Source organism: Oryctolagus cuniculus, chromosome 21, assembly GCF_051225735.1.
Source record: "Oryctolagus cuniculus isolate XC-2025 breed Fujian yellow rabbit chromosome 21, ASM5122573v1, whole genome shotgun sequence".
Lineage (NCBI taxonomy): Eukaryota > Metazoa > Chordata > Mammalia > Lagomorpha > Leporidae > Oryctolagus > Oryctolagus cuniculus.
In genome coordinates, this window is record NC_142887.1 from 23,331,631 (window position 1) to 23,359,163 (window position 27,533).

General features: G+C 58.9%; 1 protein-coding gene and 1 long non-coding RNA gene across 16 annotated transcripts in view; one reads left to right on the plus strand and one right to left on the minus strand.

Moving 5' to 3' along the window:
* The window catches only part of KIAA1671 (KIAA1671 ortholog), a 188,030-nt gene that overhangs the window by 91,096 nt on the left and 69,401 nt on the right, over positions 1 to 27,533 (plus strand). Inside the window, exon 1 of one of the 5 annotated variants that reach the window (XM_051835477.3) lies at positions 24,774 to 25,059. The exons of the other annotated variants lie outside the window; for them this stretch is intronic. Coding sequence (XP_051691437.1) covers positions 24,775 to 25,059 — 285 coding nt within the window. The 5' untranslated portion in view covers position 24,774. Of the gene's footprint in view, positions 1 to 24,773; positions 25,060 to 27,533 lie in introns of those variants that run through there. 5 annotated transcript variants of the gene reach the window in all.
* LOC138847426 (uncharacterized) lies at positions 20,063 to 25,262 on the minus strand. 11 transcript variants are annotated; one of them, XR_016226995.1, is made up of 4 exons: positions 24,939 to 25,262; positions 24,639 to 24,689; positions 20,926 to 21,244; positions 20,063 to 20,524 (listed from the first exon to the last, which is right to left on the minus strand). It is a non-coding gene; the product is annotated as an uncharacterized LOC138847426 (long non-coding RNA). The 11 variants fall into 11 exon arrangements; XR_016226996.1 differs by having other exon boundaries at positions 20,926 to 21,241; positions 24,939 to 25,260; XR_016227002.1 differs by having other exon boundaries at positions 20,653 to 21,241; positions 24,939 to 25,078.

Genomic DNA, 27,533 nt, shown 5'->3' on the forward strand with positions numbered 1-27,533 from the left:
CCGTATGAGTGCCCAGTCTTGGCCAGTTCCTGAGCTGGGCCGTAAGGTGTGAGGGGACAAGTGGGAAGCACGAGGTGGCCAGGCCAGCACATGCAAAGGCCCAGCGGCTCCGGAGAAAGTGGGGGATTTGAGGGTTTCTTTGTTCCTGTCACTGTGATTGACATCCAAAGGACACAGCCTAAATATTTATTTTTTTTAAATATTTATTTATTTTACTTGAAAGTCAGAGTTACACAGAGAGAGGAGGAGAGAGGTTTTCCATCCACTGGTTCACTCCCCAATTGGCTGCAATGGCTGGAGCAGTGCCGATCCAAAGCCAGGAGCTTCTTCTGGGTCTCCGATTGTGGGCGCAGAGGCCAAGGACTTGGGCCATCTTCTACTGCCCTCCCAGGCCATAGCAGGGAGCTGGATGGGAAGTGGAGCAGCTGGGATGTGAACCGGCGCCCATATGACATGCTGGCACTGCAGGCTTTACCCACTATGCCACAGTGCTGGCCCCACCTAAATATTTCTAAGGTGCAGTGAAGCATGACTGAGAATGTTGTCCAGGGATTTGGTCTGAATTACTGTGGTTTAAGAAAACCCCTGGCAGGTTTGAGAAAGCCAGATGTTTTATGGAGAGAAGCTGAGATAGGAAACTGAAGGTGTATTCTCTTTAACATTACGTTAATATTTTATGTCAAGCACATTGACATGAATAAGCTATAACAGGTTTATGCTGATACAATTTTATTATTTTTAAAGATTTTTAAAAAATATATTTGAAAGGCAGAGTTACAGAGAAAGATCTTCCATCCTCTGGTTCACTCCCCAGATGGCTACAACAGCCAGGACTGGGCCGGGCTGAAGCCAGAAGCCCAGAACTCCATCCAGGTCTCTCACATGGGTGCAGGGACCCAAGCACTTGGGCCGTCCTCTGTTGCCTTCCCAGGCGCATTAGCAGGGAGCTGGATGGGACGTGGAGCAGCCGGGACTTGAACCTGTGCCCCTTCAGGCTGCTGGTGGCGTCGCCCACAGCGCCACATTGCTGGCCCCGACACAATATGCTTCGTGGTTGTGATACAGAGGTGGGAACAGAGTAATGGATTTTTACTTTGTTCCTCCTATGGGCCAGTCTCGTGGTTTGCCAGGGCTGCCGTGAGGCTGTAACACAAGAAATCGATTCACTCACAGGTCTGGAGCGTGCAGGTGCAACGTCTGGATGTTGTCTGGTTTGGTTTCTGCCGAGGCCACTCCCCTGGGCTCCCAGGTGGCTGCCAGCTTGCTGGGTCCTCCCCTGGTCTTTCCTGCGTCTGTGTGCCCAGATGTCGATGGGTCCACAGTTCCTCCTCTTAGGAAGACAGCGGCTGCGTTGGGTTGGGGTCCACCCTCAGAGCCTCTGTGAGTGCAGTCCCGTGCAGGGCACTAAGGGTTAGGGACACAGTGCAGCCGTGAGAACCAGGCGCTGGGCAAAGCAGTTGGTAGCGCTGCAGTTTAACCTCACAGCCGCCCTGCGAGGGGGCCACTGTTCTCCCTCCCCCCGCATTGCAGGTGAGCAAGACGGGGCTCAGAGAGGTGAAGCCACTTGCACAAAGTCACACAGCTGGCCGGCGGTGCAGCTGTCTAGCCCAGGTGCCTGCCCTGTGTTAGTTTACATTTATAATTTGATCTTGGCTGGGGCTTGCCTCTTTTTTTTTTTTTTAAGCCTTTCATGTTCTAATGAGTTTATCCAGCATTTCCTCAGGGCCTCTCTGGACCTGCCCCGTCCCCATGGAAGGCCTGGATTGGGAGAGATGAAGGCAGAGGGAACGTGCCAGCCCCCCAGTGCTGTCCTGGCTTGCCCAGGCCCTACCCGGCCCAGCCTGCTTGGCCACCTGCCCCTGGGCCAGGCAGGGCCGCCCCTCCCAGCTCAGCAGCCTCGCCCAGTGAAAGCAGCTTTTGTGCTCCTGTGTGTTGCCCTGGGGGGATCAGCGAAGCCTCAGTTTGGGAAGAACGCGGCCACCTGCCTCCTGAGTGCAGGTCAGCCCCAGTGGCTGTCTCCCAGGCTGACGGGGCAAGGTGGCGGCCTGGGTTACCCTCCTGGGTGCACGGGGTCGACGCAGTTTGCTTTGTAGCTTGTCAGAGCTTCCCAGGTTCTGTAGGGCCCACGGGGCAGGGGCGTGGAGAGGGAGGGTCCAGGGCGTTGGTTCTGGTCTTAAATAACCAGCCACGCTGGAGCCCAGCGGGCTGAACAGACTGCTTATGTCTCTCCCGGCTTCCGTGGGTCGGGAGTCAGGCGGGCCTCAGCGGAGACAGCTGCTCCGTATCTGGGGCATCTGCAGAGGGGCCCTGAGAAGCTGACTGCTAGAATCTTCTAGACACTTCCTCACCTTCGTGCCTGGTGCCTGTGTTGATTCCAGGGCGGGGCCTCTCTGGGATCTGCGGCTCAGGGCTCCTAAAGGGAGCCTCCCGCTGTGGGCTGGGGCGTGGAGCGCTGGCCACGTGAGCCGTTGCTGGGGCCAAGAAGGCAGGTGCACCTCTCTCTTTGTGAGGAAAAGTCACTTCTGCAGTTGGTGGGGGCAGCCACGCGGGGGAGGGGAGAAGGGGCCGAGACGGTGCCGCCGGGCAGGTGTTCAGTGCGGTCTCCTGTCCGAGTGCCTGAGTCCAGTCCGGGCTCCTCGGCCTCACACCAGCTTCCTGCCGATGAGCACCCTGGGAGGCAGCGGGCGATGGGTCAGGTCTTTAGATCCACATCAGCCGTGTGGGAGACCCAGCCCCAGCCCGTGCAGCCACCTGCAGAGTGAACCAGTAGATAGAAGATTCTCTCTCTCTTTCTCTCTCCCTTTTTAACTAAAGCGAAAAACAAACAATAAGATTTCAAGAACCCAGCACACGTGGAAGGAAAGGAAATGTTGCCAGGCAATGTTGCCCCACCCCCACCCCGGGCAGGGGACTCCGGGCACGCTGTCCTAGGCAGGCGGCAGGGCCGGGACCAGGGCCCAGGCCCACAGAGCCCCGGCAGCTCGGTGCTCGGTGCGGAACGTGCTGCAGGCGGAAGCTGTGGGCTCACTTTCCCCTTCTCTGCTAAACTTAGAATATTCCTGGAGTTCTTGGGAGTTCGCACTCAGCCGTCTGAGTCATCTCCCGCGCACCCTTCGGTGCTTATTTCAAGCAGTTTCACTCCTGGGTGCTGAAGGCGCCCACCCTCCCCCCACCCCAGAGCCCTGCTCCACCTGCAGCTCTGCACCCCTGCCTCTTGGAGCGGTGTAGAGCCGGGGGCGGGGCCTTGTGCTCCCGACAGGGGAACCTCACTGTGTGAGCCGGTTTTCTTTTAAAGATTTATTTATTTATTTGAAAGGCAGATTTACAGAGATACAGGGAGAGACAGATCTCTTCCATCTGCTGATTCACTCCCCAAAAGGCCACAGTGGCTGGGGCTGGCTCAGGCTGGTGCCAGGAGCCGGGAGCATCTTCTGGGCCTCCCACGGCACGTTAGCAGGGAGCTGGATCGAAAGTGGAGCCTCCGGGACTCCGGCCAGCACCCCTATGGGATGCCAACGCTACAGGCAGAGGCTTAACCTTCTAACGCCGCAGCGCCAGTCCCAGATGTAGGCGTCGTAACTGCTAGGCTAAACTCCACTCCTAAACTAATCTATTCATTCCATGTTTCCAGTAAAATTTTGAGGTGCCCTCATACAGTTGGTATCTAATGTGCGTTTGGCGGACCGAACGGTTGAATGGTGACGGGCGGCAGGATGGCTGGCTGTTTGAGCGCACGACTTCTCTCGGAGCAGGCACGGCTTGCACGCTCACGGCACTGGATGAATGCAGGCACGAGTGGATGAGTGAGTGTGAGGGCAGTGACTGTGCCCCGTCCCGTAACCCAGTGCCCAGCACCCGAGGGGTCTCCGTCAGTGGACACTAAGCCGAATGAATGAATGAGCCGGTGATCTCTTCATGTTAGTGGCTGTGTCTTCACGCTGTTGATCACGGTGCTTAGTAGAGGGATAGGTACACAGCAAGTGCTCAATAGTTACATGTAGGATGAATGAAAGAAAGAGGGAATCAAATGAACCAGGAATGAAACTTTTGTGCATTGAGACCAGGTCTTACTCCATCTTTCTAGTTCCTAGAACAAAGTCTTGCATGCAGTAAGTGCTTATTAAATGTTAAACTGAATGAATCCGTGGGTGAGGAAAGAAGTGAAATTTCCTGAAGTTCGGCAGGCAGGCACAGTTCTTCAGTGTTTCCCTAGTTCCTGGAAGAATGCTTGGTATACAATGGGTGCTTAATAAATGCGTGTTGCCTTGAATGAGTGTGCAAATCAGTAAATGTGTTGAGGGTTGAGCCAGTGTCTTGGGCAGGCATACAGCAAGTGCTCAGCAATTGCTTGCTGTGCTGCCCTGACTTTTGTGGGACTGTCTGTCCGTGTAGAGGGATGGAGAAGGGTCTGCCTGCCGTGTGGCCCTCCCTCAGCCGCCTTGACCTGGCCCCCGCTCCGCACGTCCAGCCCCAGTGCAGACTCTTCCTGTTGTTCCCGTCGGCACAGGTGGGCAGGAAATGCCCAGGCCCTGCCTGGGAGCCCCTTGTTCCCTTCACGCCGCCTGGGCTGGAGCGGGGACCGGGGCACCGTGCCAAGCTCCAGTGCCGTCTGGCTATGGAACAGTCCCCCCCACCCCCCAGGGACCCCTCTTCCTGCCCACATTCGAGCTTCTAAATTTAGAGCCAGCCGAGCGGTTTGCGGCAGGCAAGCCCTGATGCTGGCCAGCGCTGTTAACCCCCACGGCTGAGCAGCGGGCACAGGGCTGGGTTCACATCTACCTCTTGCTCTTTAAATTCAACAAGAATCACAACAAGAGCACTAACGTGAGCCTCAGTTTTTCTCATCTGTAAAATGGGTATAACACACCTACCTTTCCCCGAAGATCCCGTTTCCCAACCTGGCCTACACGGCTTGCCTTTCCAAACTCCTCAGGCCGAGGCTGCCGCTTGCAGATATTCCAGAATCAGTGGATTCCCAGAGCTGGTAGTTTCCCAGACAACTGAATTCTCCATCTGATTTTGAGGGGGGTGTCTCAGGCTGGGTTCCCATGACCTGGGATGGAGATTGCTGTGGGTGGGGTTTAGTGATAGAGACTTTGAGGCTGTCTGGTCCCCCTGGGAGCTCTGGATGGTGAGTCCCACCTCCACGGCCCAGAGCCTGGAGACGAGGGAGCCGTGAGTCGCAGCAGCAGGAGCCGTGGGACTGGGGGTGCTGGGCGCCCCAGGCAGGCTCGAGGCTCATTCTGTAATGGAGATGCTGGGGTCAGTGGTGGGCGTGGGGTCCTTAACTCTCAGTGAGCGGTGACATGCACAGCTCTTTTTATTTTTTTAAAGGATTTTTATGTTTATTTTTCTCTAAATTGCTGTAATTTTGCTAGGAAATGTCTTTTTTGAAAAAATATTTATTTATTTGAAAATTAGAGTTACACACAGAGAAAAGGAGAGGCACAGAGAGAGAGAGAGAGAGAGGTCTTCCATCCGCTGGTTCACTCCCCCATTGGCCGCAATGGCTGGAGCAGCACCGATCCGAAGCCCGGAGCCAGGAGCTTCTTCTAGGTCTCCCACACGGGTGCAGTGGGCAAAGGACTTGGGCCATCTTCTACTGCTTTCCCAGGCCATAGCAGAGAGCTGGATCAGAAGTGGAGCAGCCGGGACTTGAACCAGTGCCCATATGGGACACCGGCACTGCAGGCAGTGGCTTTACCCGCTACACCACAGCGCCGGCCCCATGCACAGCTCTTAAGAAGGTGGATGTATTGGTGCTAATTGTGTCGATTTTCCTCGTGCTCTGCGGAGCTCCCAAGGGTGCCGGGCTCTGCGTTTGTACAACATCTGCGTCTGCGTCTGCCATTTCTTCACGCATTTGTCCCGTGCTGTGCTCAGGAGTTTGGTTCCAGAACCTCCTGCAAATTCCAAAATCCACAACGCCCAGGTCCCTAATAGGAAGTGGGGTAGTGGGGGCAGTGCTGTGGCACAGCAGATTAAGCTGCTGCTTGAGACGCCAGCATCCCAAATTGAAATTCCAGTTGGAGTCCTGGCTGCTCGGCTTCCGATCCAGCTCCCTGCTAATGGGCCTGGGAAGCAGTAGAGGATGGCCCAAGTGCTTGGGCGCCTGCACACATGTGGGAGACCAGGATGGAATTCCAGGCTCCTGGCTCCAGTCTGGACCCGACCTGGCTGTTGTTGGATATCTGGGGAGTGAACCAATGGTTGCAGATCTCTCTCTACCTCCCTTCCTCCTCGCCTTTTCCTCTCCCGTCTCCTCTTCTTCGTCCTCCTTGCCCACCTTTCTTCTGTCACTCTGCCTTTCAAATAAAAAATCTTTTCAAAAAGAGGTTTAGTATTAGCATCTCCCATATGCAATTCTCTTGTATAAGTCATCTCTGTATGACATAATACCTAATATAAGGCCTGCAGCGCTGACATCCCATTTTGGTGCGGGTTCAAGTCCCGGCTGCTCCTCTTCCCATCCAGCTCTCTGCTATGGCCTGGGAAAGCAGTGGAAGATGGCCCAAGTCCTTGGGCCCCTGCACCCATGTGGGAGAGCCGCAAGAAGCTCCTGGCTCCTGGCTTCGGATTGACCCAGCTCCAGCTGTTGTGGCCATTTAGGGGGTGAACCAGCAGATGGTTCTGTCTTTCCCTCTCTCTGTAACTCTGCCTCTCAAATAAATAAATAAAATCTTTGAAAAATACCTAATATATGTTAATGTGTGTAAACAGTTGTTATACTATGTGGCTTAGGGGATAGTGATAAGAAAAAACCATGTACATATTCAATACAGTTGTATTTTTCCCTGGATTATTTTCAATTTGAGGTTGGTTGAATGTGCATGCACGTGGAATACCAAGTGTATATATATTTTTAAAATTTATGTATTTGAAAAGCAGTGTTACAGGGCCGGCGCCACGGCTCACTAGGCTAATCCTCCGCCTAGCGGCGCCGGCACACCGGGTTCTAGTCCCGGTTGGGGCGCCGGATTCTGTCCCGGTTGCCCCTCTTCCAGGCCAGCCCTCTGCTGTGGCCAGGGAGTGCAGTGGAGGATGGCCCAGGTGCTTGGGCCCTGCACCCCATGGGAGACCAGGAAAAGCACCTGGCTCCTGGCTCCTGCCATCGGATCAGCGCGGTGCGCCGGCCGCAGCGCGCTGGCCGCAGCGGCCATTGGAGGGTGAACCAACGGCAAAGGAAGACCTTTCTCTCTGTCTCTCTCTCTCACTGTCCACTCTGCCTGTCAAAAATAAAAAAAAAAAAAAAAAGAAAAGCAGTGTTACAGGGAGGGGGAGAGAGAGAGAGAGAGAGATCTTCCATCTGCTGGTTCACTCCCCAAATGGTTGCAAGGGGCAGGGCTGGGCCGGCCAAAGTCAGGAACCTGGAACACCATCTGGGTCTCCCATGTGGGTGCAGGGGCCCAGGCACTTGGGCCATCTGTCGCTGCCCCCCCCCCCCCAACAGGTGCATTAGCAGGGAGCTGGATCGGATATGGAGCAGCAGAGGCTTGAACCGGCGCCCGTGTGGGATGCCGCCCTGCAGTGCCGGCTCCCTGTATATGTAATTTTTAAAAACCCGATCAGTTCTCAGTATACACGACGGTCAACATCCTGACTTTCTTTTTTGTCACAATGGTGAGACTTTCCGTATCTGCACCAGTTTCCGTCACGCTTTCTGGCCGCTTTGTGTGTTTCTTCACTCCGGAGTTAGTGGAGCAGTGCCGGCTGGACAGGCGAGGAGCTCGTCTCTGGGGCCGTGCACCTCAGACGCTGCTGCAGAGGGCGTCCTTGTGTGTGTCGTCTGCGGCAGAAAAGCCTGGCCGTGAGCTTGCCGGGTCGTGTGAAGGTTGGCGAGGTCCTTCCCGGGGCGCGGGGCAGGGGCAGCGGCGGCAGAGGCGGGGACTGCAGTGACGCTCGGGCACAAAGGGTGGCCCGTGTGTGTGCCGGGCTGGAAGCTGGAACGGGTGTCCTGCTCGCTGGAGCGGACGAGTTACGGCTCCTGTACCCAGGCTTGATCCTCAGGGCTCACTCCAGGGTGCAGGAGGCTCCTCGTTGGGGTCTGGCCCATCCTGAATGTCAGGGACTGCATGTGGGGGTGCTGAGCCCTGGAGGTTCCCCCTCCCCAGGATCCCACTGTGGCAGGCTTTCCCTGTACCCCTTGTCCCACTTCTTGGACCTGTGCAGGCTGAACGTACCCCAGACTCCAGCCCTGTCTGCTTCCCCTGGGGGCTGGGGACCAACCCAGTGTCCAGCTCCCGGCCATTTCCCGCCATGTGTCTCCCAGCTCCCGGGGTCCTCCAGAACCTGGGCATTACCTGGGGGAACCTCACACCCTTCTCCAGGACAGAGGCAGGCAGGAACTGGTTCTGTAAGGCAAAAGGAGCACTTGCTGTATACCAGAGCCGTGCGAGGTACCTTTTCCGTCATCTCACTGGGTGCATGTAGCACCTCCGTCAAGCAGTATCGTTAGCGTCATTTTATCACAGAGCCAGAGAGGGGCAGTGACTTGGCCAGGGCCACCCAGTCGGTGGATGCGGCACCTGTTACCCCTCGGGCCAGTCCTTTCCCTACCGTGTTGCTTCTTGCTGCTCCGTGCTGGGATTGCTCTGGCCTTGGACGTCGGCCCTGCAGGACTACGTGCCCCGTGAGGGCGGGGATCCTCCTGTGTGTCACTCACGGTCGTGTCCTCGGAGTCCAGCACAGGGCCTAGCCCAGGTGCTGCCTGTTGAATGACCGGGTGAAGACTGGGCCATTCCATGAGAGGTGCTGTTTACTGATGACGACGAAGGCGACGATTTGCTTCCTGCTCTCAGACGGGAGCTCACACTTTTAAAAATAAAAACTGCTTTTTCTTGTCAGCCGGTGTGCTACGCTGGAGTCTGTGACATTTTGCATTTTCCTCTGGGAGCCAAACGAGGATGCCTATTCTAGAAGAATGTCCCCCAGGAAAGGAATGGACCCCTTCCTCTAGACCTTGCACGCTCGTACTTGAGGGTTGTGGTTGCCATGGCTACGGCGTAACACAGAATCGCGGCCTTTCATGGGGTCTCCACTAGACCTGCGACTGCAAATAATTTTTTGAAGCCCCTGCATGTGAGGGGGTCTTCAAAAATGCCATAAACAATGCATTTTATGAAAGAGCTGCACGGGGGGGCCGGTGCTGTGGTCCAGTGGGTTAAAGCCCTGGCCTGAAGCACCAGCATCCCATATGGGCGCCGGTTCTAGTCCCGGCTGCTCCTCTTCTGACCCAGCTCTCTGCTATGGCCTGGGAAAGCAGTGGAAGATGGCCCAAGTCCTTGGGCCCCCGCACCCACATGGGAGACCCAGATTGGCACAGCTCCAGCTGTTGCCATCTGGGGAGTGAACAAGCAGATGGAAGACCTCTCTCTCTGTAACTCCGTCTTTAAAATAAATAAAATAAATCTTAAAAAGAAAAGAAAAAGCTGCATGGAATTCAATGTCCTTTTGCAGCAAAACAAGCCAATCTTTTAGCTTCACTTCTGCACAGACTTTCTGAAGTTCTCCCCTGTGAAAGATGAAATCATTTGAAGACAATCGAAAAGAGCGAGGCAGAGAGAGAGGCTGGGAGGAAGGACGGCTGGACGGATCTTCAGAGGCTGACACCTCAGTGGGGACCTCACAGAAGGAGCCAACCGTGTGGGATCTGGGAGAGAGGGAACAGCACGTGCAGAGGCCCTGGGGTGTGGTGTCTGGAGTTCGTGCTGGCTGTGCCAGAGGATGCTGATTGACAGGGTGAGGAGGATAAAGCTTGTGCAGACTGCTGTGTGGGGCCTGGGCTGGGGGTTGTGCGAGGAGGAGGAGGAGTGGGGAGGCCAGAGGCAAAGGGGGCTTGGATCAGGCGCTGGCAGCGGGCGGGAACGGGAGAGAAGCGATCGGGTTGGGGCTGTTGTGGGAATGCAGGGGAGGAGCGAGGGAGAGAGGAGCTAAGGAGGACCCAAGGCAGGTGTTCTGGAGAATGGCTTGGGCGGCCCCGTTTCCCTCCTCCGGGGAGAATACGGAGGGAGCCGATGAGCCAGGGCAGGGGCTGTGTTCGGATGGGCTACGTCTGGATGCCATTTGGTTCCCAGGTGGGTGGGATGTCTCTGTCTGGGTGTGCAGATGGTGATGCTGGTGGGGCCGGCCCAGCAGAGGGGGAGGCCTGGGTGGTGCAGGGTGTAGAGTCAGATGCAGGGGTGCTGTCCCTGGGTCTGCAGGGGAGATGGCATCAGAGCACAAGAAGGGGGGCTGGCCCCTTCTGCCCCTGCAGCTGGAGGGAGCCAGGGTGGGCTCCCGGATGGAGCGGCCAGGAGAGGGTGGGGTCGAGGTTGCCAGCTGAGTGTGGGCGGGGAGACCCATGGGGATCTGAGGTCGGTGGGACGAGAATTCACAAAGCTTCAGAAGCGGGAGAGTTCCTGGGTTCAGACCGAGCCGTGCATCCGCCAGCAGGGTGACTGACAGTGAGTCATTGAGCCCTGAGGCCACGCTAGGCCACCTCAAGGCAGCGACTTGCTTAACCCTTGCAAAAGCCCATTGCAGCGGTCCCTGTCACTGTTCCCATTTATGGAGGAGAAGACTGAGGCCAGCTGTGCTCCCCAGCCCGAGAACCAACTCTGAGGCTCAGATTCGTCTTCTTTCAAGAGGAGCCCAGATCAGCCAGGGCCGTCTGCAGAACCTCGGACGACCGGAGACAGCGGCACCTGCCTCCTGTCTCTCGCCGTGCCTGGCTCCCGCAGGCCGCTCCTCCCCTGACCTGCTTCTGTGGCTGAGTTCCCGTTAAATGACGCTTGCTGCTGGCAGCTCATCACCACGCTCTGTGTTCAGTCGCTCCGAGGAGGCCTTTCTAGAGGGGCCTCATTAAGTCCGTGTTGAAATGAGAACAGTGCTGGGGGTGGGCGGGGGGAGGCGGTTATTATTCTGCTCTGAAAATAACTTGTTGAGTGTGCTTGGGGAGGCCCAGTACCCTCCCTGCCCCCCATGCACACATGGCACTGTCCCTGCCCACTGCTTCTGACCACCTTGTCAGTCCCCACTCCCCGGTAGTTGTACGCATCTTGTTTATGTATTGAGAGACAGAGGGAAGTCTCCCGCCCACTGGTTCACTTCCCTAATTGCCCAGGAGCTGGGAACTCCTTCTGGGTCTCCCCCATGGGTGGCAGGGACCCAAGTACTTGAGCCCTCACCTGCTGCCTCCCAGGGTGAGCATTAGCAGGGAGCTGGAATCGGGAGCAGAGCCAGGACCCAAACCCAGGCGCTCGGATGTGGGGTGAGGGTGTCCCCAGCTGCAGCCCACGGCCATGCCAGACGCCTGCCCCAACCTGGTAGTTTTTGGTTACAAAAGGGACAGAGGCAGAAGACAGACACGGGAGCCACCCCGGGGCGCTCAGTGCCGGCATCTGTATCCACACACAAAGGGGCAGCTCCGGCCTCGATTCCTCACCTCTATCTTTTCCAGGTTTTATTATTTATTTTTTACTGACAGCGGTTGAACTCCTTCTGGGGTATGGTGTGATTTAGGGTGCGGGTGTGTAACAACCCTCCCAGGACATCATATCAGTCAGGATGGTTTATGATGCGAACATCCAAGATTATATGACACGTATCGGTGGCTCTAACTGGGTGACGACCACGCCCGCCAGCCGGCCCTCCCCGGCGGCCTCTGGCAGCCGCCGTCCTGCTCGCTGGTTCCATGAGATAAGCCGGTCTCAGAAGCCACGTGGTTTCCCTCCTGTGTGGAATCTGACGAAGCTGAGCTCATGCCTATTTTGGGGAAATCAAGCCATCAGCTCAGACCTCGAGATGGGAGTTTTTCTGTGCAAACTCTGGGTAGGCCACTTGCTGTTGCCTCCGTGAGGTGTTTGGGCTGCAGGCCCAGGGAGGCAGGAGCAGAAAGGCCCAGCTCATGCACAGGGTGATGGGTCTGTGTTGTGGCGCAGGGGTTTAAGCTGCCACACATGTGACGCCAGCATCTGGTCTCAGAGCGCCAGTTCGAGTTCTGGCTGCTCCACTTCCCATCCAGCTCCCTGCTAATGCACCTGGGAAAGCAGTAGAAGATGGCCCAAGTGCTTGGGAGACCTGGGTGGAGTTCTAGGTTCCTGGCTTCTGCTTGGCCCAGCCCTGGCTGTTGTGGCCACTTGGGGAGTGAACCAGTGGATGAAAGATCCCCCCACCCCCGCCCATGGCTCTGCATTTCAAGTAAATAAATAAATAAGTCTTTAAACACAAAATAAACACAGGGTGGGCTGCGAGCCCTCTAGAGGGAGCCCTCTAGTTGGGGGGGGGGGCACCTGGCCCATGTAGATGCCCAGGGTCCCTTTGCCCAGTGACTGGAAGGATTTGGGTGGGGGGTGGTGGTCAGTGGCCACCCCTCTCATGGCTGGAAGAATCTGCCCCGCAGCCTGTGGGGTAAGAAGTGTGGGTAGGAAGGGAACACACTGCAAAGCCCGGCCAGATGGAGCCGCACAGGGGCTGCCAGGCACTTGCACATCCATTTTCCTGAAGGCTGACACAGCCGAGCCCCTCGCCCTGCCCCCGTGGCCTCTCCGGCCTCCTCCTCTTTCTGGAAAGACCGAGGGAGGCGGGGCGAAGCTTGGGGCGTTCTTGTAAGAAGCTGTGTCTCGTGTCCTGGAGAGAGGCCACCGTGAAAATAAAAACCAGCGTGCAGAAGATGCTTCACCGTGTCCCCTGTGGCCATGAGGTGCCTGCCTGCCTTCTAAAGTGGCTGTGGCCTGCGCCTGTGGCCTGGCTGCGTCGGGAGCCATGGGGATCCGGCTCCTCCCTCCTTCCACTGAGCACCGCTGTCCCTGTAGACCCATTCATTGGCTCACCAGCTATTTATGGGGGGTCCCGAGGGCAGGGGTCCCGTGGTTAACAGGAGAGACGCCTGTGAGGTGCCGGGTCTTGGGTGATGCTTCTCCAGACTTTGATGGAGGCTCCCTCCAGGCATCAACCTGCAGCCCAGAGACACCCAGGGCCAGGCCTCGCTCTGCAGCTTTCCAGCCCCGTGACCCTGAGCCCCTGTTCCCGCTCTGAGTGGCAGAGCCTGCCACGCTGCGCTGTGTCCTCGGCGATTCTCTGAGAAGAGGCACATGTGGCTCTTGGGAAACGGGGGAGCTCCCTGGGGTCTAGTTTCTGTGTCGCATCGCATTGCTGTTTCCAGGAGCAGAACAGAAAAGTGGCAGTGTTGTATGTGTGTCTAAAGGAGCGTGGAGGAATGTGTGAAGGACAAGCCCCAGGAAGCCTGGTGCCCTGTAGTCCCGCCCACCTCCCCCAGCTCCCCCCGTTGCCCTCCTATCTGGGCTCCCATCTTCTCCCCAGCCCTTTATGATCTCGCTTGACCTAAACTCCCCGGTGAGCCATTGGCTTGCTCCTCCCTTGTCTCTGGTCTGTTGATCTCGGACCCAGATGGAGCCCTGCAGAAGCACCTGTTGGAGAGTGGTCCCCGAAGGTTTGTGTTGGAGGCCTGGGCCCCAGTGTGGCCGTGTTGAGGGGGGTGGGAGGTGATTAGGTCGTGGGGCACTGCCCTGGGAAGGGATTAGTGTAGTTCTCCTGGGACTCCGTTAGTTCCCACCAGAGCAGGTTGTTCCAAAAGATTCCCATCTTGTCCTCCTCTGACTTCCTATGCGGCCGTGTGATGGTCTCCCACTGTGACGCCGGCTGTCTGGTGACGCAGCCAGAGGGCAGATGCAGCCCCTCTGCCCTTTGACCCTCCCCGACTAAATAAGCCCCCTTTCTCTTTAAGATGCTCAGCCTCAGGTATTTCATTATAGTAACAGGAAACAGAGTTATAGTAACAGGAAACAGAGTAACAGCATGGGCAGGAGGAAAGCTAGGTTTTCTGCTGAGCCTGTCCGCCCTGGACCCATGCCTGAGGTCAGAGGGAGGAGGAGGTGTGCCTGGGGTCAGAGGGAGGAGGAGGAGGATTTGTTGCTGCAGGCACAGACTTGTCCCCAGCCTGCCGCAGCTGGGAGGTGGCAAGCTGAGCTGGGTTTGGGATAGAACGTCTGAAGCGCTCAGGGGACCGTGGCACGTGCCCTGGGTCTCGGCCGAGGACAGAAGCCTCTGCGGGGTGCGTGGTGAGCCTGACACCCCCCACACCCCCCAGCAGCCCCGGCGCCTGTGAGTTCCAGAAGGAGCTCGCTCTCAGCACAGCCCACGCGGGGCCTGCAGCAAGCTGGCGCGGCTGGGGCCGGAGTGGTGGTGAGGGCCACCATCCTCATCTTCCAGGCTGCCCGTGCGTGTCCTGGCCACCAAAGGGGGACATGGCGGGGACCTGGGTCTCACTTATCCCTGGCTGTCTTGTGGTGCAGACAGGAATGTCTTTAGATTCGCTGGAGACACACAGGGTCTGGGGGGCTCTGGCTCCTCCGGCTCCCAGCCCCCTCCTCTGCTGCTTCTCCGCTCATCTCTGGGTCTTTGGCCAAGGCCCACCCGCCCCACGTCCTTGCCTCTCAGGGCTCCCTCCCCTCCCTGGCCTTCTCTTCTTCAGCGTCCATTCATTCAGCAAACCCTGAGCGCCTCCCGGGTGCCGGGCATGGCGGCAGCCGTACAGAGTAAGAACCATGCAAGCTGAGGTTCTCCTTGTGTGAGCCTCCCTCAGGAACACGGGAGTGAGTAGACACGCAGCGAAGCATCGGGCATGAGAAGGACTGCCGTGCAAATGGGCGGGGGCTGTGAGAGGGAGGGTTTGTGTTTGGAGGGGGGGGGCGTGGTTGCTCTCCAAGGAGGTGGCCTTTGAGCCAAGGCTCAGGCACAGGAAGTGCAGGGCCTGCGGGGAGCTGTGGGTGTTGGGGTTGCTGGGGTGTGCGTGGGGGGTGATCTCTGTGTTAGGATGTAGCTGGGTAGAAGGGTTTACATCCGGGCTGGTCTAGGGTCCGAGGCTGCCGGGTGATGCCTTGCCCCTGAACTGTGAGCCATTGTGGCACCCCTGGGGCTGTTTGTCCAGGTGCCGAGGCTGCCTGGCCGCCCCTCTCTGCCCGGCCTGCTCAGCACAGCGTGGCTCCCGGAGCAGCGTGGGTGGTACAGGGACTCGGGCACAAGGCGGCGGGCCTCCAGCTGGGTCAGGAGAAAGCTGCTCCCGGGCGGAGGCGGCGCTGCTGTCACTCACAGCAGCTTGGCGACGAGAGGATGGTGGGACTGAGGCGGGTGGGGCGTGGGAGGCCAGAGGAGCCCAGTCCCTTGCCCACCAAGCCACGGCGGCTAGGAGGGCGGTGCAGAGCAGAGGCCTCCAGGTGAGACTTGGCCACTGCATGGCTGCCCAGCCTCCCGCCTTCCGTCTTTCAGCCGTGGTTTTCTCATCTGTGCAATGGGGCAGTTGTTCTGGGTCCATGAGGTGGTCAGGCCACGCAACGTGACCAACCCCTGGCAAGAACAGGACTTTTTCTTGTTTTAAAGATTTATTTATTTATTTGAGAGGCAGAGACAGAGTGGAGAGAGAGAGAGAGAGAGAGAGAGAGAGAGAGAGATCGATCTTCCACTTGCTGGATTGCTCCCCAAATGGTCGCAATGGCCAGGCCTGAAGCCAGGAGCCTGAAACTCCATCTGGGTCTCCCATGTGGGCGGCAGGGGCCCAAACAGTCAGGCCGCCTTGTGCTGTTTTCCCAGGTGCAGGGAGCTGGATTGGCAGTGGAGCAGCCAGGATGCAATTTGGTGCTACCATATTGGATGCCAGTGCCGTAGGTGGCGGCGTAACCCACTGCGCCCCGATGCTGGCCCCAGGAGGGGACTGCCTTGTCTCTTTTTAAAGATAAAGAAGCTGAGGCTCAGAGAAGGCAAGCCGCTTGCCCAGGGACACACAGCAAGGAGCTGCAGAGCCCCGGCAGCAGGCCTCAGGAGCCCTGCCCTAACCTGTGCTCCCTTGTGAGGGGGGCATGAGATGCAGTGGGGCCCGGCTCACTGTCAGCACATGGGAAATAGCAACAGTGGTCTTGTAGTGTTTGATTGAAAGCTGCTTTGGCCTTGGAGGGGGCCATTTCTTCTGCAAAATATGAGCACTGGAGCTGTGGGCACCCCCCCCCCCCACTTGCTTTTCACCCTCTCGGGCTTTAATCGAGGTCCGTGGCCAAGTTGAATGCCAGGAGTGGGGAGCGGAGAAAGAAGAGGGGGAGTAGGACACAGGGCAAGGCTCTGCCTGCTGTCTCCCCATCTGCTGCACCCCACATTCCAGCTGGCACACACTGGGGTGCTCCCAGGAGTAGCCTGGCCTGGTGGTTGGGAGCACACCCAGGTTCGGGGCTCAGCCAGGCCAAGGGTCATCGTGGCTACAGCCGTGGAACCTGGACTGGTCGTGGCAGCTTTCGGAGCTGCTGTCTCCCCGTCTGCACCGCACAGTGTGTCTGTCCTGGCTGTCCATCTTTGCTCTCGGTGCTGCTGTCATAGAGCACCTGAGACAGGAGCGTATAAAGGACAGAACTGTGGCCCGCAGCGTTCTGCAGGCGGAGTGGACGGGACGGAGACGGTGGATGTGGGGTGGGCCGTCTCGCTGTCTCCCCACGTGTCGGCAAGGGGGAAGGGCAAGAGGCATGGCAGGTCCTCTCGGAGTGGAAGAGGTGGCCAGAACGTGCCCACTGGCCCCAGTCACGGCGACGTGGATCCACGCCTGACCTAGACCTTCCCCCGAAGCCCCAGCTCCCCCGCTGTTGTGCTGGGAATGAAGTTTCCAACCTGTGGAATTTGAGGGATGCACTTGGACCTCAGCCGGCGAGGTGAGCCAGGACACGCGGCAGGCCCTCAGCCAACGAGAGCCCCAGGTGTCACTGCACCCCCCCCCCCCCCCATAAAACAGCTCCGCAGGCCAGGCGCTGGGTCTGTCATTCATGGTCTCTCCAGTGCCCGACACTTGGCAGGTGCACGACAAAGCGCTTGTTGGAGTTGGAAAGGAGGGAAGGGACAGAGCCGGGACAGGAAGACCTTCTGCCCATTCTCCCTGTCTTTTGTTGTGTGCACAGACACCCTTAAAATCTTGGGGTGCTGCAGAGTGGGCGGTTCAGCCAGGCATACAAGTTCGCTGCTAGAAGTAAATTTCCGGGGCTGGCGCTATGGCATAGTGGGAAAAGCTACTGCCTGCGATGCCAGCATCCCACATGGACGTCAGGTGTCAGGTCGTGTCCTGGCTGCTGGCCCTCTGTGGAGTGAACCAGTGGTGGGAGATCTCTGTCTGTCTCTCTCTCCCTCCCTCCCTCTCTCTGTAACTCTGCCTTTCAAAATAAATAAGTAAATCTTTTTTTTTTTTAAAGTCAGTTTCTTTGAGTATGTCCTCTGTCGCTCATCCTGGTTCTGACTACTCATTCCCCAAGGACATCTTGCTGTGTGGCGCTGGGGATGTGCAGATGCTGTAGTGGACGGAGAGGGTGGACGAGACGGAGAACCCAGCCCGGCGCCCCAGCTGCCCGGGGATCGTGGGCCAGGGCAGGGCCCTCGGCCGTCTGTTGCCTGCAGCCTCATTTAGCGCACAGCTGTTTGGAGAGGCGCTGCCCTGGCAGGCGGGCCTCCCCGGGCCGGGGCTGCTGACGCTCCTTCCCACTGGCGCTGAGTGGGCCTGTCTAGAGTTTCTGGCTGTTTCTAGAACGCTTCCTTCTCTAGGTGAGCCTCCTCCCAAGGTTCATTACGGAGACCTTGGGTCGTGCAAACGGCTGTCGGAAGAAGAAGGGTGACAAATGACTACAAGGAGCTGGTCTTGGGCTTGGTTTATAAATAATCTGGGATTCACTTGCGAGCTGAAGCCATTTCTATTTTTTCCCCCCTTATCAGAGTTCTTTTCCTTGTTGCCTTGGAAACAAGCCCAGCGAGAGGAATTCTGAGAGTTCTGTGTCTTGGGTTCAAGCCTGCGTAACGCCTTTCTTCCAGGGACAGTCAGTCAGGTCGAGCTCCTGCCGCGGGTGCTGGGCCCCAGGGGTGCACAGGCTGCATCCCTGTCACCTGTGGGCTCAGCGTCTCAGTGGGGGAGATCGATGGGTAACATAGGCAGGGCGGGAACCCCTGGGTGGCCCCCCATGGGCAGAAGGAATCACGGGAGACTTCTTGAAGGAGGGCGTGTTTCAGCCGAGTTATGCAGGAAGCAGGTAAGGAAGGCGTGGAATGGTGTGTCCTAGCCATGTGCCAAGGGTTGGGTGAAGACGGCGTAGCATGCCCCAGGTTGACAGTTTGTCCGGTTTGTCTGGGGTGTTCAGAGAAGCCAGGGGAACGAGTGAGACACGAGGCCACCGGCCTTGTCAAGGGTCCTCAGAGGGTGGCACACTCAGCCCCTCCCCAGGGCCCAATGCTTTGTTTTACTGAGAAGCTTCCGGTCCTGCCTGCCTCGGGCTGTGATTTGAGGAATGAGGTGGTAATGAGTTACACTAGACCACAGTCGTGCACAGTGTGATCCATTTGGGCCAACGACTGGCGACGTACACGGTGGTGGTCGCATCAGGTCATCGCCTGGGGAGAGGTCTCCCATCCGCTGGTTCACTTCCCAAATGATCACAAAATCTGGGGCTGGGCCAGGCTGAAGCCAGGAACCAGAGACTTCCTCTGGGTCTCCCATGCAGGTGCAGGGGCCCAAGCTGTTGGGCCATCTTCTGTTGCTTTCTCTGGTGCATTAGCAGGGAGCTGGATTGGAAGAGGAGCAGCCAGGACTCGAACCAGCGCCCATATGGGATGCGGGCATTGTGGGCAGCATCTTAACCTGCTACGCCACAGCGCCGGCCCCTCTGTAAGGACAGTCTGTGATGCTTGCCCAGCCACAGGCCTGACTGCACGTTTCTCAGAACACCTCCCGTCGTGGCCGTCAGGTTCACCCCTCGCGGCCGCTGCTTCCTGAGTGTGCTGGGCTTGGATCAGCCCAGGTGCGTCTCTGGTCGGCATCCTGTTTCCCGTGGCACAAGGGAGACCTGAGCCATGGCCAGCCCTGCAGCTCTGCTGTTCCCCCTGCGGGTGGTCCCAGGAACTGTTCTCCAGGCCAGCAGGCCAGGAAGGAAGCTGCTGGACACCCAGCTGGGCAGATGTTTCTGGAGGTGTTTCCTGATCCAGGGGCCAGCCCAGAGCAGGGAGGAGGAGAGTCGCCCACGTCACCCAAGTCGCACGCCTGTGGGCGGGGCTGGCCATTGGGAGGGTCACAGAGGATGTGTCGGGTCAGGCCTCACCCTGGGAGGGGGCGGGAAGGAGCTCCTTGAGGACTTGGGGGTCACACAGACGCGGCTTCAGGCCCAGAGCTGCACCTGCCAGCTCGGTGGCCTTGGGCGCGCGCCTTCGGCTCTTTAAGCCCAGTACCCTCCTCTGCGGAGTGGGGGACGGCTACTGACAGGTTCTGCCCCGCAGGGCTGTTGTGAGGCTTCCCTGAGGGGAGCTGTGCGGGCAGCCAGGATGTGCAGTCTGGGAATGTCCAGTTTCCTAGGAAGCAGGATGAGAAGAGGGTTCTAGAAGGGAGGCCTCCTGGGGGAGATTTGGCCAAGGCTAACGGTTGGCTTGGGGGTGGGGAAGGTCCAGGAGATATGGGAGAGGAGGGGGAGGGACCCCTCAGCAGGGAGAGAGTGTGTGCAGAACCTCTAAGGCAAGACTGGTGTGGTGCCCTCTCCTGGCCTTTGCCTGTGCTGTTTTCTTTTTCAGTCCACTCAGAGTACTCCTATTCATCCTTCAAAACCCCACACAGATGTGCCTCTCACAGTCGAAAGGCCTCAATAAACCATCTTCCCTTTGCTCTTTGTCCCTCAACCTTCTACCTTTTTGGTGAAGCTTATCCTCTCATTTTCTGTTCTGATAGCGCCTTAGTCACTTCCCTGTCACAGCCCTTGGCACTTGTATTGCAGTTGTTCTTTATGTTTTTCTTCTACCTCATTGGCGATCTTTGAAAGCGTGCAAGCTTGTACCAGACTTCTGGCGTAGCTCGGGTGTGAGGTCTTTTGGGGCTCCCTTGCCCCCTGCTGGCTGAGAATCAGACGGGTACACTGAGCTCTTCACAGACCACAGGTCCCCTCAGAGCCAGCACAGACCTGCACATGTTTGTTGAATGAATGAATGACCTGCATGTGCCAATTCCTGTAATGGCACATGCTTGTCTGGAACTGGGTGTCTGTGCCCACCTCACAGTGCACATGGAATTCTCTTTCTTTTTAAGATTTTATTTATTTATTTGAGAGGCAGAGTTATGGACAGAGAGAGAGAGAGAGAGAGAGAGAGAGAAAGGTCTTCCATCCGCTGATTCACTCCCTAGATGGCTGCAATGGCTGGAGCTTGGCCAATCCAAAGCCAGGAGCTTCTTCCAGGTCTCCCACGTGGGTGCAGGGGCCCAAGGACTTGAGCCATCCTCCACTGCTGCCCCAGGCCACAGCAGAGAGCTGGATGGGAAGTGCAGCAGCCAGGACTAGAACCAGCACCCGTATGGGATGCCTGCACTGCAGGCGGAGGCTTAGCCTGCTGCACCACAGCGCCAGCCCCAGATGGAATTCTCTTGTCTCCTGTAGCTCAGCAGCTTCTCAGTGTGGTGGGTTTTTACTTTAATTTTTCGGCTTAATTATGTAAGAGTTGTTTCCTTTCCTTTTTGGTGCCCGGCAGTATCCCAGGCTTCCTGGAGAGGACAGAAGGGTTTGCAGAAGCAGCTCCCAGGGGTGGTGCTGTGGGGGGAGCAGTGCTCGCGCTGCCCCAGTTTTCAGGGAGTGGCGCTATTTATAGTTACCCTGCCAGATCCCACCATACCTGAAGGAGGCCCCGGGGAGCCAGCACGCGGCCGGCTCCTCAGCTCCCCTTTCCCTCCTTGTGGAAGGAGGCGGAGCCGGGCGGTCCTGCACACCTGGCTGTCATCCAGACTGACTTGGCTGAGGCCGGGGCTCCTCCCACCTCGGCAGGGGCGCGAGTCTGGGGGTGGCACACTCCGAGGCGTGGTAGCTGCGTGATGCCATCTGGGGGCTTAACGCCTTGGGGCCCCGATGTTTGCATCTGCACAATGGGAGTAGGAATCCCTGCACAAACCTCAGGCATTGCTGAGAGGAGCGGCTGATGTCATCCGGTGATGTCATCTGATGCGTATATGCTGGTGGTGGAGGTGGGGTGGAGGCAGAGGTGGCCTGGGGAGTCTCGCACAGGGACTGATGGAGAAGCCCTGAGGCCCCGGGCAGGGTCGCAGCCTTCAGCCCGAGGCAGGGGGAGCTCTGGAGTGAAGCAGGAGCCCAGGGTTTCGTGGTGTGTGCTGCGCGGGGTTAGTGTCGTCCTGGGCAAGCGCTCCGGGGCAGGGTGAACGTGGGAGCCTCCCGTAGCCGGCACCGCAGGGGCTGCTGGACAGGTCCACCTGCTAGAAAAGCAGCAGATCAGTGCCAGTGAAGAGCGCAGTGACGCATTTCTGAAAAGCAGAGAGGCTAAGTAACCCGCGAGGGACGCCCAGCTAGTAAGCGCGAGACGCGGGTCTCCACCCCGTTCAGCACGATGTTGTACTGACTGCAAGTCCAGAGCTGCGGTTAGGGTCAGGTGAGTCTGCCGCCTCCCAGGGTGCGCATTGGCAGGAATCAGAGCCTGGGCTCCAACCCAGGGACTCTGAGATGGGGTACGGGGGTCCCAAGAAACATTTTCCCCAATGCACCAAATGCTCACCCCAACTTTTTTTTTTTAAATATTTTATTTATTTATTTGACAGGTAGAGTTATAGACAGTGAGAGAGACAGAGAGAAAGGTTTTCCTTCCGCTGGTTCACTCCCCAAGTGGCCGTTACGGCCAGCGCTGCGCCTATCCGAAGCCAGGAGCCAGGTGCTTCTCCTGGTCTCCCACGGGGTGCAGGGCCCAAGCACCTGGGCCATCCTCCACTGCACTCCCGGGCCACAGCAGAGAGCTGGACTGGAAGAGGAGCAATCGGGACTAGAACCAGCACCCATATGGGATGTCGGTGCCGCAGGCAGAGGATTAACTTAGTGCGTCGTGGTGCTGGGCCTTCACCCCAACTTTTAAGACTTCGATCCAGGGTGCTGTGCTTCCTTTAGGAAATCGACACCGATATTCGTTTCTGCGTGCTGAGGGGTGTGTGACGGGGTCGCGTGCGGCAGCATCGCCAGCCCTGGGTGTGGTTATTTCAAAGGTGTTCCACCTCTGGCTGTGAGGTACCGCCTTCCTGCCTCCCGACTCCTCCTCTTTGTGTCCAAAGCTGTGTGCCTGTCCAGCGCCCGCCTTGCTTCAGGTGTGGCTTTCCTGGGCACAGGTGGGGACGACTCGGTTCTTTCTCATGTCTGTCCCTGCTCCACCCGGGAGCAGGGCTGTGCGGTCACCTGTTCAGAGCAGGAGCTACTGCGTGGGGCAGCTGGAAGCCCTGGGTCCTGGGTGGGGGGTGGAGATGGGGTCTGGGCCGGTGGGGGTTTGCTCCTCTGCGTGACGGGGTCGTGCCTTCTCGCATACTGAGCACGCCGGCTGCTCGGACGGCCCCTCGCCCACCCCTGGAAACTGCCTCCCTCCCCCTGGGCCAGCTACTCCGCTGCCCCCCGGGCATTTGTACTTCTTGTGGTTTTTAGCGGACGGGGATTTTGGAGCAGTTTGGCTGGGCGGCTCTGCCTCTGGGGTTTCCCGTGAGGTTGTGGCGGAGACATTGGCCAGGGCTGCGGTCACCTCAGGGCCTGGCAGGGGACAGGGGACCCATGCTGGCTGGGGGCCTCCGTCTCCCTGCCTGGGGGTTTCCCCAGTGGGCTACTTGAGTATCTTCACAACATGGCGGCGGCTCTCCCAGCACATCTCAGAGAGCGGGGAGGGGCGGCTGTGCCCCCTCTTACACCCCAGCTTTGGAGGCCTCACCCTCTCGCTTCTGGGGACAGAGACCAGTTTGCTAGATGGGCTGTGAGAGAGGGAAACACACCAGAGTGTGGCCATCTCTCCGGCTGGATGACCTTGGTAGATGACTTCAGCCCTCAGGCCTCAGTCTTCTCCTCTGTCAAGTGGGTTCATGGGAGAATTCGTGAGTTAATCCTCGTGAATGCCGCGGATGTTATTGGGTGCTCAGGTAGCTTCTCAGTAAATAGAAGCCACCGGCCCCTGCTGGGCTCTAAGCACGCCCATAGCAAGACCTTCCTATTCTGTGTCCAGCGCCAGCCCTCTCTGAATGTCCATTAAGTGCATGAGTGCAGGGATGAACAAGCGCAACAGCCCTCTGGCCGGCCTAGAGACAAATATTTGCTCAGCGCGGAGGTGAGGTGTTGGCGGCGAGAACGCAGGGGGCGGCTGTACCGCTTGGGGTTTCAGACTTGGGCTCCGCGTCCACACAATATTTACCGAGCCCAGACTCTGGGCCAGGCGGGCAGGGAGCAGCTTCTGAGCGCGCAGGGCTGGAGTGCTTGCTGTGTGACCTCGGGCAAGTCAGTCCACCTCTCTGAGTCCGCAGGAGGGCACAGAGCCCTGCAGGAGGCAGAAGGCTTCTCCAACAAGTGCGTGGTGCCCCCAGCCACCGGGGGCTGCCATCTTGTCATCCCCTACCCCCACCTCCACTCCAAGTACTCCAGCGTCATAAGGGTTAAAACCCAGTGAGCTCACGTGATCTGGGTGTAAACCATGAATCACTCCCACTGCTCCCTGTGCTGAGAGAGCCTGCCTGCCTAGGATGGGGCAGATGCTGGGCCCCGGGGTTGCTATGGCAACGCAGCTTCTACTGAAACACAGGTCCCCCCACTCCCCAGTGCTTCCTGGGGGCACCTTGGGGGCTGTGTCACCTGGCTTGGTGTTGCCTTCCAGGGAGGGTGGGAGAGAAAGCTGGGGAGGCGAAAGACAGAGGGGGAGGAGCCAGGGAGAGAGAGAGGAGCGAATGGAAATTGAGACACGGGCAGAGGGAGGGGCGAGGCGGAGAGACTGGTGGCCAGAGGGAAGCGAGACTGACAGCCGGGCCCAGGTCCCGGGACGCTGCCTGGAACCCCAGGGGCAGAAGCCGGTCCCCAACTCTTCCAGCTTCCCCGGCCTGCCAGCTCCCGGCATCTACGCACCCACACGCGCACGCACATGCCCACACGTGCCCCTGCGCTTCCGCCTGCGCCCGCGGGGAAGGAGGCACAGCCCTGGGGAGGCTGCCGGGCACGTGAAGTCACCATCAGCCCCGAGGGACACTGAGCGAGTTGGGACTTGGGGGGGAAAAAATGGGGGCAGACGTCAGCTCCCTGGGCGGCCACCTCGCCGAGGCCCCTCCCGCATTCCTGGGCAGCTGGAGCCCCTCGCTGAGACAGGGGGCTGATGTCATCCGGGGCTGCTCAGCCAGGGGACCCGGGGGCCCTGGTGGCCGCTGTCTCCGGAAATGAGCCAGCTGCCTGCCGCCAGACAGGTCTGAAGTCTCCAGCCAGACGGCAGGGAACCTGCACGGGTCAGGTGAGCCTGGGGGGGGGGGGCCCAGCCGGGGAGTGTCGGTGGGGGGCAGCCTGCCCACGCCTGGGACCTGGCTGTGTGCGCTGTCGAGGGGCCGCCTACCTGAATCAGGAGAGCGAGACCAGGGGTGCCGGCCGTCACCCCCTCTCCCCCTCCCACCTCTGTCACGCCCGCCCGGAGCCAGTGCGGCTGCCGACCTGGGATTCCTCCAAGCTCCACCGATCCAGCCTGGCGAGCGCTCGCTGGGAGCTGGAGGCTGGACCGCCTGGCGTGTGTGTACAACTCCGGAGGGGCGGCCTCCCAGCGCCTCTGCGTTCTCAGCAAGACCTCCGACGCCACCGGCTGCCGGCTCCGCAATGTTTACTCACCCTTGCTTGGGCTGAGCCAGGCGAACACAGAACTTCCACGGGCGGCACGTCCTAGAAAGAGGCGAGAGGACGCTGGCGTTCCAGCCGCGTTGCTCCTTCTCTCGCCTCCGCCTGCCTCCTCCTCCCGGCTGGCCCCATGGATTACTTGGGAGACAAACTCACGGTGGCCCAGACCCACGTGACCCAATGGATGGGGACCGTGAGGAGGTCCTTCCAGGAGGCCCTGCATTTGGTGACCACCACGGTGGGCCACGAACGGACGAGCGGAGAGCCCCCCAGCCGGCCTGGCTTCAAGCGCACCTCCTCCTTCCGACACCTGGCTTCCCGGGGCCGGGAATCTTTCCGCCGCTTCTCCGCCCGCAGCCAACAGCGGTTTTCTTCCTTGAGGAAAAGGCAGCCGGACTCGGAGCCGCCAGACCTCGTAAGCCTCTTACGTTTCTTAAACTGTTAGAGCAGCAGGGGCTCCCATCCGTGAACCCAGGGCAGTTGCTTCCCCAGGATCCTTGTCAATCAAAGCCCAGCACTTCCTGTTCCCCGCGCCAGGCGCCCTGGCCGCTGGGCCACTCTGCCTCCGGAGGCAGGAGGACGTGTGCACTGGACGTCTCCATGGGCCCGCGCGTGCACAGGCCTTGTCGCGCCTGTGGATTTGTCTCTTACCGAGGCTGTTCCGGCCCCCCTGGCACAAATGCTCCTGCCACCTATTTTTAGGGAGGATTAGCCGGCACCTGCTTCGTCTGCGCTCGCTCTCCCGGGACGCCCAAGTGTCCCTGCCGTGTGCATGTTGTGTTTGTCACTGAGCCAAGGCGAGGCCCTCATACGCTTGCCAAAGGAAGGGGCCGTGGGAACCCGAGGTGGTGGGTGGGTTTGCCTGCTGGCCGCGAACCTCAGGTTTGGCGAGAGTGGCCTAAATCTCGCTCAGGCAGGCTCTGTGGGGCTTGGGAGGCCAGCCAAGGGTTGACAAGCCAGACTTAGCTGTGGTTGATAGAGGTGGGGCTGGACCCAGAGAGGGAGAGACACTGGCTTGGGGATGCACAGCGAGAGAGTGGCAGAGTCAGGGCCAGGACTTCATCCAGCCCAGCTCCTGGCAAATGCTTTCTGCAGAACTTCCCATTAACGTCAGGGACGCCCCATCGCTGCCAGGGCTGGACGTGGAGAGAGGGCTTGGCGTCTCACACTTCTGCCCTGTGACTCGGTCTGCCCAGTTCATGGAGCCTCTGCCAGGGCACAGGCAGCTCCTTCCTTGGGTTCATCCCGGCCCCAAGGGCAACAGCACCTAGGGAGGGAGCCCTGAGCCAGCCCTCTGAGCCCTGAGGTCCCTGAGATCTCCCAGGTGCAGGAGCCCGCAGCCCTCAGCTGGCCCAGAGAGGGTGTGTGAGGGTGACTCACTCTGGGCTGCACAGCAATGAAGCAGACAGGTGCAAACCCAGGCTAGAGGGCCAGGTTGTGAGCAGGGCGCTGATCTTGTTCACAGGACGTCTCTGTCTCTTGTGGGCCCGCACTCCTCTGGGGGTGGGGGTGGTGGCTTGGATTTATGAGACAGACCCCAGCTCAGCCCCTGGAAGGAAGGACTTGGCCCAGTGAGAGAATTGTCCTTTAATGGTTTACTCCTCTGCCTGTTTCTCTCCGTCTCTCTTTCTCTGCCTTGCTCTGTCTGCCACTTTGGTGGCATCGTTGTTACGGGTGTGGGGTTTGTGACACTCGGGCCCTGCTCACGACTTCCTGCGTGTCACTTGTGTGCTGTGTGACCCTGGGCCTGGCCTTGGACCCTCCTGGAGCTCACTGCCCCGTGTCACCTGTCGGTGCCATCGGCAGGACCAGACTTCCCCAGCTGATTCGGAGACCAAATGCAGGAAGGGCCATTCCCTGCTGCATCGGAGCACGTCCAACAGGGTGACTCCTGGGTAATCTGGGGGCTTTGGGCTTTTCTCCACTGAGTGTTTGCTGTGCCCGGAGGGGTGGGCGCCTGCGCACAAGCTGCGCTGAAGAGCTGGAGCCGGGCTTGCCCCGCCCTGGCTGGGGAGCAGCCCGGGCTTGCTACGAGGTTGGAGGGAGCGCCCCACCTGGCGCAGGTGCGTAGTAGGTGCACCCTCGACAGCGCCTCTCAGGGGGCCGAGATGTCCCGTGTGAGGGTGGAGTTGGCACAGGAACACTCGCACCCCCGCAGAGAACCTCACGGTCCCGCTTCTGCCACTGCCCGGCTGTGGGACCTCTGGGAACCTCTGTGAAACAGGGACCACCGTGCGCCGACGTGGGTGTGGCCATGCCTAGCGTGGGGTTTGTGCGCCTTAATAGTTTACTCTTTCAACAAGCAAGCCTCCCCTCTCAAACCGTCCCTTCAAAGATTTCCAATGAACCGGAAAATCCACACACGCCCCTGTTCCCCTGCGGCTTCACCGCGGTGCTTGTCTTCTGGGAGGAGCCTTCGCGAAGCCGGGGGTGATGGACAGAATCCGTGGTTGGGGCTGGCAGGGGCGGGACTTGGGCTCATACTTGGACAGGGTTCATCCGAATCATCCCGGGCCCTGCCCGGGGCTTGTGCTTCCTCAGGAGAATCCACGCAGGCGTAAAAGAAGCCTCGGAGGCGTGCCCTGACTGTTTTCTAGAGCTGGCCTTGGAGTCATTTGCTGAAGGCCTACCTCTGAGTCCAGGAAGACAAGGGGGAAAGAAAGAAAACAGACGCTTTGTCTCTGGGCCACAAAGGCAGGAAGAGGCACGTTTGCGCACCGCGAGCCTGGGAAAGAGGCCTGGTACACGCTGCGGTTAGCCAAGGAGACTAGGTGGACCCCCTTGAGAGGCCAGATAGAAAGTTCCAGAACCAAAGAACAATGGCCAAGCTGCGGAGGCCAAGCTGGAATAAAAGCAGGAAGCTGGGGGCGGGGGGGGGGGGCACAGAAA